Raw genomic sequence first — 10,437 nt, forward strand, 5'->3', positions numbered from 1 at the left:
TCTGTACATCTTCATTTTTCTAGCGACGCACACAGAAGCGGCCTCGCTACACACATGCTGTAGATAGATACATCTATTGTTGTTGCAGTTGCAGCCACAAGTTGCAAGTCACACGCAGCGACAACTTTCTTTGCGGCAGCGGCCTCGGCGGCAGCTGGGGCATCACTTAGGTTGCAAGCAGAAACTGTTAGCTGCAAGTAATTTGTCTATTATCTTGTGCATCTGCTTGTTAGTCCTGCAATTTAGATAAAACATATTGATAAATTTCGCTGCAGCTGCAGCTCTTAACGCAATTCATTTTGCGCTGCGTGCGCTCGCCGAGTGCAAAATCGTTAAAATTCCCAACTGCTGCCTTGACGTCAGTTAGTGGGTTATTGTTTTAAGCCAGCTAACAAATAAAAATAGCTTAAGCTAGTTGTGCTGCATGCGACTGACTAACATATACCCTTCATTTCAACAATTAAGTTCTCAAAGGGATCAAGAATGAAATGAGTTTAGTAGAATGGGACTCGGACATTAAGGTAGAGATTGGGAAACTAAGGAGATTTCTATATACAGCAAAACATATATAAGTTATTTGAGGCCTGAATATAAATGCGTATTAAATTTAATTTAGAAGGATCTAAGATATGTTTAAAATAAGCTAACGAGATAGAAAAGATACCTAGAAAGTAGAAAATAAACGTTGTTATTGAATATAATTTCACGCTGAAAACAATCTAAGAATATTACAAAAAAAACAGGTAAGAGGTTCTAGTCGGGAGCTCCCGACTAGGGGATACCCTGAACCCTCTTCTTCCAACATCAAATGCATATATATATTCTATTTTAGAAGCTATATGTCAAGTTTGGTGACTCTAGCTTTATTATTTACCAAAATTGCCTAAAAAACAGGATATCGATATCGATTTTTATCGATTGCTTGGAAACGGAGTAAGTTATCGATTATCGGAAACAAACTCGATCTGCGCGGGAGCTAGGAGCACCTACATCTAAAATTTCTCTCTAGTCTCTAGCTCTTATAGGTTCTGAGATCCTTGCGTTCATACATACGGACGGACGGACGGACGGACAGACAGACGCACATGGCTAGATCGACTCGGCTATTGATGCTGATCAAGAATATATATACTTTATGGGGTCGGAGTTGTTTCCTTCTGCCTGTTACATACATTTGGATTTTTCACAAATTCAATATACCCTTATACCCATTTTTAATGGGTTCAGGGTATAAAAAAAGACAAATAAAATCAAAGGAATAAACATAGATTAGAAAAGTGAAAATAAATCATTTCTGACAATTAAAAACCTAAATATTTTTATCAGTGCAAATATATTTCTATTATCGATTTATTATTTTTATATGCTTGCAATTGGAAGCGTTGTATTTTGACGTTTCTCAGATTCTATGAGAAACCAAACTATGTTTGTAAATTAATCTCTAGTCACAAGGGTGCTCGCCAAATTGATTATGCCCTTTATAGTATTTTGTTTGTGTACAGGGTATAAAACTAATTGAAATAACTCGAGAACATTTATTATATGTCTATTTATGGAAACCGGTTTTGAGTAACTCGGCGACTCCATTGAACTTATATAAGCGAGGCGTTGAGTGCGCCCCATAGAAAAATAAAATAAAAAGTAAAATACGAAAGCAATTCTGAATTTTGGACAAAACTATCTGTATCTGGCACTGTAAGTCGCTATCATTTGGGCCAGCTTAAAAGCTATAGTTGCTGTTGCTTTTGGGCTCTTAGGCTATGTCTAAAAAGGGGGAGCGGAGAGAGAGAGGGGCCAACACAGCGACGCCATTTTAAAAGGTATTTAGTTGTTGTTTTTATAGCTGCGCTGCCGCTAAATGATGTCATTGCCGTCGCTTTGGTATTGTGTTCCAATAGCCAGACAACAAACAACAAACAGCCGACGGTTAAGTTCTCGACAAACGCACCTGCAATAACAACAGCGCGATGACGGTTCGAATTGCGAAAGACAAGCAGCCAAACCGGGAAGGCGCTCAGGTTGTTGTAGCTGGAACCCAGACCTCAAGGCAGCGGCAGGCGATAAGAGCCGATTACCTGATATCTTATCTCTGGGCGTGACTAATTGGCAGCAAAAAAAAAAAACGAGAATTGAATTGGGCGAACGGGTGGACCGGCGGGCGGAGGGGCGGAAGGGTGTATAACCCAATTTCATACTCGAGTGAAAAATTGAAATTTCAACGAAATTCACTTGAGGTAGGTTCCGTGAGCTGCACAAAAAAAAAGCCAGCGATTGCATATTGCTAAAACCACAAAGCATTTAAGTTCATTTAAATGAACTTTTTGTAGAAATAAATCATCTACAGTAAAGCACGAGAGCACGGAAATACAAAGACGATTCAAGCTCTCAAATCGAAGCTAAACGGAAATCAGAATCAGAAGTCCCTCATTCTGCTAGATCGGAGCACTATATAAGATAGCTGCCGTAGGAACGATCGGTTCTTGATTCAAGCGATTCAAGCTTCCAAATGTAAACTAAACTAACTTGATATAAAGCTTGATTCCTATTTTAGCTGCAAGTTTTTGATTAAGTTATTGCATTTGTTACTGAAAGCCCGTTGAAAGATACAAAAATGCATAGATAAGCGATATCAATGAGAATCTGAGAATATTTGCTCGTAAAGCATACGAAGAAGCCTTTCTTTCGCTTGATAGAGATCGGAAATAAATCAATCCTTTAACTGAAGGCTCGATGCCATTGCCAACGTAACCTTTATATTTCAATGGATTGTTGGTAAAAATCTAAATTATCTGCTATGTGACTCAGAGCTCAAAGCACGGAGCTGTCTGTCAATCGACAAACAACATAAATAGACCGAGAGAGAGAGAGAGAGAGATTTTGAGGCAGATTGTCGTCGAGTTAAGAGCAATACAATTGAAGCACGGATTGCTGTCGTTGATGTCGTAGCTATGACAACGCGGAAATTGTTTGCAGCTCTCAAAGAGTTAAAGGGTTGACGCTCAAAGAGTTTCTAGAACAACAAAAACAACAAGTACAACATCCAGAACAAAAACAACAACCAGAACAACAACAAGAAGAACAAGAAGAAGCAGTAGCAGCAGCAGCAGCACATCCGACGCTGTCAGTTTGAAATTCAAACGAACTTCCAGCGTAGCAAGAACATCATCATTATGGCTGTCCATTGTCGTTGTTGCTCTTTCAGTTTATATACCCTTATAAAGGGTATCATAAGTTTGTCTTGCAATGTGTAACGCAAGGGAGACATCTCCGATCCCACACAGTATATGTATATATATATATATATATTCTTGATCAGTATCAACAGCCGAGTCAATAAAGCTAGGTCCGTCTGTCTGTTTCTATGCGAACTAATCTCTGGGTGTCTAGTCTGCATGTGTAGAAACCAGCTGGATCGTACGACTATATCATATAGCTGCCATAGGAAAGATCGGTCGAAAAGTAGGTTCTTGTATGAACTGTTTTGTTTATCAAGATATCTTTTCCAAACTCGGCATTTATTAATTTTACTATGCTCCCCATATATATGCTTATTCCTTTTAACATCAGATTACTATATCATATAGCTGCTATATATTAAGTTTTTGTATGTTCTGCTTTTTCAGATATTTTTTTATCAATCAGCCTTTATAAGCTTCTCTTTTCCCAGATATCTACAAAACCGTAAGGCAAATGACTGAAAGGGTATTAAATCTTCGGCATACCGAAGATAGCCTTACTTTCTTGTGGTTGTTGGCATCGGTCAGCAACATGTTGTTGCTTCTGCTTCTGCTGCTGCTGCTTGCAACTAGGGTCCATTGCTCCAGTAAATGTTGTTGTTGCTGTTGTTGTTGTTCTTATTGTGCACTTTATTGATGTAAGCGAACAACAAAAATTTGCATTAGAAGTTCATTAGCGAGTGCGGCTAACCGCGAAGGAAGCTCTACAAACTGGCAAAAAATTCTCAACTTCAAGACATGCGGCAAAAAAAAAAAATGTGGAAGGAAACAGTCAAGCAAAGGCTGCCGAAGTTAAAATACCCTTGCAACGCATCGGCATCATACATAATTGAAATGTTTGCAGTTTGCGTAATTGATTCATTCGATAAAGATTTTTTAAGCGAAATGGAATAGTTATTCGATACGCCGAAGAATAAATGCCAAGCTCAATCTCTCCCCGATCGGGACTATGTGTGATATAATACTAAAATGTTCGTAATTGCTGAGGTTGGTTGAGATTTTTTGAATACAAAAGCCTTTTATTAAGGCCTTAAGATGTAATATTGGAGCGTTTCATAAAGATAAGCTAAAAACTGAGCCATATGAGAAGACTATTAATACTTTTTGCGATGCGTTCTGAATTGTTGGATTGAACCAAATACGTTTGCCCCCATTTGGCGGAGAAAGAAAGAAAGTTAACTAACCGCAAATGAATTGCAAAAGGCAAAGGTAATGCAACGTTATGTGGAAAGGGGATAGAGAGATGCATACATATATAAATAATGTAGCTCATGTTTCCCGGAGCTGTGCGGTCAAAAGTTTTGCTTCAAATTTTAGACATACATTTTTCACTTACTCGTGAAATGCACGACTTAAGTTAAAATTTTACATAGATATTTGAAAATGAGTTTGACGTTCTAATAAAGAACCAATACTTTCCATTTTACAGCCTAATTCAACTGTCAGCCTTTCTCGCATTTTTTGCGAATGTGAAGTATGTTGCCCGTAGTGTTTCCCACACGAAACCACATTTTTCACATTTTGAAACAATTTTGGTATTTGCCCAAAGTAATTCGTGTTTTTTGCGCGGATGTGATGTATGTAAATGTAGCAAATGTTGAGCATAGTGGAATCAGGCATAAATGTTACAAATGTTGCGCATAGTGGAATCAGGCATATATGTAACGAATGTTGCTAATAGTGGAATCAGGCTTTATATGTGACAAATGTTGAGCATGGTGGAATCAGACTATATATGTAAGAAATGTTGAGCATAGTGGAATCAGGCTAATAGTCTCGTCGTGAGACTTTTGAAGCCGAAAAATCTATTTTTCGTTCATGCAACCTTCCACTCTCATCTTCCCTCGAAATGGGTGGATTTAGTAAAATGTGTGAAACACAATACACATGAATTTGTCTAAAGATTCCAGCATATGAATTTGAACTCGAATTCCATTCACATTTTCAACATTTTCCGAAAAGTGGTAAATTGTTTTTAAATGCATTTGAAGAAACTTTTTTGAGATATCTTTTTCGCTCTTTTTCCCCACTTTTGGATGGGAAAAAGCACGTCTTAGCGTGCGCGACTTACATAAAGTAACACATAGTTTTTAATCAGTAAGTTAGTCAGTCAATCAGTCAAGATGAACATTTTTTGTAAGTACAGTACGCCCTCGCTCAGCACAACCCATGTCAATTGGGAAAACTTTTATGTGGCTCAGTTTCATTGCTGCGCAGTGAAGAGAACCCCGCGAAATCGTGTGTATGGAGGATTGCTTTGAGCGAGGGCGTACTGTATGAATGTATTTAAGTAAAGTCCCTCCCCCCTTCCACCCTTTCTCCCAAAAGCTGGCCACTTGTTGCTATGTCAACGCTTTGTTTTCTGTATAAAGCGACCGCTGCCTGCATTTGTTGTTATTGTTATTTGTTTGTTTTTCGTCAGCTGCATATAAAACGGAAGCCAGCAGAACAAATAAATAATCTGAGTACATTTACATTCAAAATGATTCACAATTGCAGGCCCCATCGCATTCATTAATGCCAAATTGCTTAATCTTCTTCTCTTTGAGATCATAGAGTTTATCATTAAATTGGAAATAGTTAATGCTGCTATCGTTAGCTTTTGACTTGGTGCATGGCCAAACAATTTTCAGAAGTTTTTCAGCTAATTAAAAGCACTTCTACACGATTATTAATAGTATCCGCGTGCGCTGCCGTCTTTTGATGTTTAAGCACCAACATAATTGGCTTTCATGGAAATTTATATGTATGCACATTCTTTAGCTGCAACGTTATCTGCAGCTTGTCGATGCACATGTCTGTGTATATGTGTCTGCATGTTGCGTAAATGGAGATTCAATTTTGTATGCATGCCGCGGACGAGCAGAAATTGTAAAAAAGAACCATGCCCCTTTTGCGCCTCCATATTAATTAAAGACTTCCGCCCGAGCTGGCGCGAACGGACGTCTTTTGTTGCAATCATTGTCTTGAAAGGGGCGCTGCATTGGCCAGTGCTGGACAACGACCCGAAAGGGGGTTGCTACGGGTTTCGATGGGATCTAGGTAGCTAGCGAAGTCTCAGCTTTTGATTTAGAAGTAAAGGGATGCTGCAGACAAGTCAAAGGCACAAACGAAGCTTTTGAGCAGAGTTCAATGAACCAATTTAACAACCAGAAGGTCGAAATCCTCTTAACTAAGACCTGAGAGATAGGCGCCTCCAAAGACCTAAGCCCGGTTATCTACGAGGCGAATCATTTAAATACCTCCTTCCCCTTTATTGTAAATTTCCCTCTATTCTAATATCATATAAGATACATACTTCTAACTATACCTTCTTCCCTCATTGAAATTGAAAACATATAAGATACATACTTCTAACTATACCTTCTTCCCTTATTGAAATTGAAAAAAAAAAATAAAACTAAGCAAAGCACCAAAAGCCGAATTTGATCAATCTAGCCTGGTTTCATTTTCCCTTTGCGAATTTCGTTTAAATAGTATTTGTTTTAATTTATCCAGTGCAAGGGTTCTTTCTAATTTACCAACACTGCTTTAGCAACACTACTTTACCAACGTTGCCATACCAGCACTACTTTCACAATATTGTCGTCAAAATAATTATTATCTATGTATTCTAAATGTATAAATAATAATTATAATAATTATTATTATATATTATATAAATAACCAATATAATAGCATTAAGAATTGCACTTTTAACATTTTAGGCATTGAAAATGTCAATTTTTAACAGCTGTTTGCTCCACACTCTTACATACGCACACACATGCATGTACACGTACACATACATACACACACACGTACACGTACATACATGCATGTAATTGCCATGCACATATTTATACTGACCTTTGGCAGATCACGAATGTGATTCGCATCCAAAAAGAGTTCCTCGAGGGTTCGCGAGTAGCGTAAAATTTCCTCCGGCACCTGGGGCAGCGAACAGTGGCGTTTGTCCACGAATTCCACCTGCCTGTTGCAGCCTTTGAATATTGGAATGCACTTGAACATGGTTGTTGTTGTTGTTGCTGTTGCTGTTGTTGTTGCTTGCTGTTGATGACGTATTTCGTGGTTGTCGTTTTAGGCGTCGTTGTTGCTGTTGGTGTCTTTGCACAACAACAACACAAACACAGAGCGTAACGTTTGCAGCATCTGTTGCAAACGCACACACAATTACAATTACACACACACGGACACGGACACGGACACACAGAAAGAAAGAGACAGAGACAGGCACGCGCAGTTTTTGGTTGCCTGGCCTGGCCCTGCGCTACGTTTCTTTTATTTTCTTCGTTTGTTGTTGTTGCTGTTGTTGTTGTTGTACTTTTTGTGAGTTTTACTTTTCTTTCACTTTTATCGCACACGTTTTGGCAACATTTTGCGCTAATTTACTGCAATTAAGATTTTAATACATTACACTTTGCATTCGCATTTATATTTTTATTCGCGTTACGAAAAGGTAGCTAAAGGCAAGAAGAAGAGCAGGCAGCAGCACACGTGTCAAAAAATGCCTTGCCTCCGCCTGTCCTTGCCCAACACTTATTGTTGTTTTTGTAACTCCAGAGAGCGACAGAGCGAGAGAGAGCGAGAGAGCATGAGCGTGTGCGAGCGCGCAAACCGACTCTAGGCCTAACGAAGTTTTGCTTGCGTAGCGCTATCCTCTTGTATGTGTTTGAGTGTGCCCGTATGAGTTAAATAAGAGTAATAGGAAATATAATGAATAATAATAAATTCTAATTGGCACTTGTGTCTGTCTGTTGTTGTTTCTGCTGCTGTTAACGTCCGGCTTTTACTCGCGCACTTTGGCCACATTTTATCACGTATCACAAGTTCTGATACGAAGCAATAGCAACATTTGTTGCTTCTTTCACCACTACACACACACACACACACGCACGCACACAAAAACGAGAAAAAGCCAAGCAAAAACAACTCACAATGACACTTGACTGGTGCGCGGCAGCCGCTTGCGAACGGGCTTAGAATGAGAGAATCGTGAAAGAGGGCCCAAAGCGTAGATGATGCAAAGCAAAAGCAAAAGCAGTAGCGACGCACCAAGCACACACACACACACACACACGCACACACACACACAGAAACTCCACTTGGGTCGAAAATTTCAACAAAATAAAAGTGGAAAATTATAATAAACACGGCCAACAACGACGACACACCCAAACACAAGCACGCACACACATACACACACACACACGCACGTAAGCGTCCAAAACCGGGCATGGGAATTGAAACAATTGTGAGCTCGCTTTTGGTGCCACTGTGCAGCGTATGTTTTGGAATTTACACACACACTGGCACGCTCTCACACACAATGCGCGCTGCGCAACAACAAAGTGCTGGTCATAGGCGGCTATACACAACGACGACGACTACAATACAAAACGAGGCAAAAGCGGCGTCGCCGCTGAGCAAGGCGCCTGTTTGCACAAGTTATTTTTTTTTCGCACGCTTCATTTTGCCACTTACGTTTGCTGCGGCTGCGAGTGCACTGCGCTTAACAGAAAATTATGAATATTAACTGTACAGAGGCGGAAAAAACAACTCGCTGGCATGCAAATACATACACACACGCGCGCACACAAATGGCGTTTACACAAATCAACGTATACGAAATTTACGAAGCGCAGCGCCTGTTCACATCAACCGCTCGCGACAAAAACAATTCGGCAACTGTTCGGTGTGACCAATGTGAAAAATCACAAAAAATAGCTTAATCCACAAAAAACAGTGTGGCTGCGTCGTGAAAACGAGCTATTCGATAGGCTATGTTAACTATCACATAAATGTTATCGATACATGAACTGTTAATTAACATTTTGTGTTGTCGATGTTAGCTATACAGAATCACAGACTGTTAAACTCAAAAAGGTACTGTTCAATTACAGCGCAGCAGTGTGAAGTTGGCCACAATTTCGTTGCAGTGCTGCCAAACATAACCAGAAATGCGCGGGCGTTTGAATTCAAAAGCCGTTAAAATTTAAACAAAATTATTTTGTGCTATGTGACCTCATAAATCGGTAAAATCTCATTCGATTTTCACGAGGCTTGGCTCTTTGTTCATGGTTTGGAGTCTAGATCAAAAAAAAAATTATAATCCGACAAATACATAAAATTGCGGATATTTTAAAGGTCTTCTTTATAAAATGCATTTGATTAAAATACTAATATAAAATCTGTTTGCCATACATAATATTATTTTATTTACCGATTCATATTTCTATTCCTATACATTTAAATTTTTGGCTTATATATAAGTATATATATGATATAGTTTATATGGAAATTATATGATATATAAGTCCGATATTCTTAAGATTTTGCAAATATGCAAGGAGCTTAAAACTGCCGAGTATGCTCAAAATATCATGAGAAACAAACAAAAAAGTGTTCCACACAATAACCACGTTTTAGATATATGATATAGTATTGCGATCCAGCCGGTTCCGACTGCCTGTAACAGAAAGACGAATCCATTTTGATATATATTGGAACTATCGTAAGCGCAATGACCAAGGCTTAAAAGCTCTATAAATTGTTCCGATTTATCAAATAGATATATGGTTCAGCTTAGGTTTAAAGCCGTCTGTTCCGTATCCAATTAAACTAAGCTAAGATTCCCTTCTTGCTAAATAAAATATTTGAAAAAAGAATGCAAGCTGGTTAGGCTCAAAATCGCCTTGCAGCCTTTATTGTGCTGAGAATCTTTTCTAATGCGCACTCGGCATAAATAGATTGCATAATGCTGCGGACGCTTGTTTGCCGAAAGATTTTCAAGAGCTGTTCGCAATGCGAACTTTGCAAAAGTGTTGCCTGCTTTTTGGGGCGTGCGAGCCCCAACAGCCAGGTGCAAATTTGGGCACGGGCAAACGATCTTGGGAGACAACAAATAAGGAAAACAAGCGGCGACCGCAAACAAAGCAAATGCAACCTCAGCGCAGACAATGTTGTTTGTGTTCTTGTTGTTGTTGTTGTTGTTGCTGCTGCTGCCAGCGACAAACACAGCTGTCGAGTGCGGCGCTTAAATAGAAAGTAAACTGCAACTCTTTGCTTTGCTAATTTTACGGCGACGCCTCGACAATTGTGTGGGCGTGTTGAGAAACAGACAGAGAGAGAGAGAGAGAGATGGAGAGAGAGAGATGGAGAGAGAGAGATGGAGAGAGAGAGAGAGAGAGAAACAACAAGG

The 10,437-nt window shown here is 39.3% G+C and overlaps 1 protein-coding gene across 1 annotated transcript in view; it reads right to left on the bottom strand.

Annotated features, from left to right (window-relative positions):
• Positions 1 to 8,899, bottom strand: part of LOC115764018 (protein lap4) — a 71,157-nt gene extending 62,258 nt beyond the window's left edge. The window contains exons 1-2 of the mRNA XM_030706847.1: positions 8,721 to 8,899; positions 7,086 to 7,627 (exon numbers count right to left, since the gene is read on the bottom strand). Coding sequence (XP_030562707.1) covers positions 7,086 to 7,247 — 162 coding nt within the window. The 5' untranslated portion in view covers positions 7,248 to 7,627; positions 8,721 to 8,899. The remainder of the gene's footprint in view (positions 1 to 7,085; positions 7,628 to 8,720) is intronic.
• Between the last annotated feature and the right edge of the window lie 1,538 nt (positions 8,900 to 10,437).

Source organism: Drosophila novamexicana, unplaced genomic scaffold, assembly GCF_003285875.2.
Source record: "Drosophila novamexicana strain 15010-1031.04,08,12 unplaced genomic scaffold, DnovRS2.1 tig00000817-arrow-arrow-pilon, whole genome shotgun sequence".
Lineage (NCBI taxonomy): Eukaryota > Metazoa > Arthropoda > Insecta > Diptera > Drosophilidae > Drosophila > Drosophila novamexicana.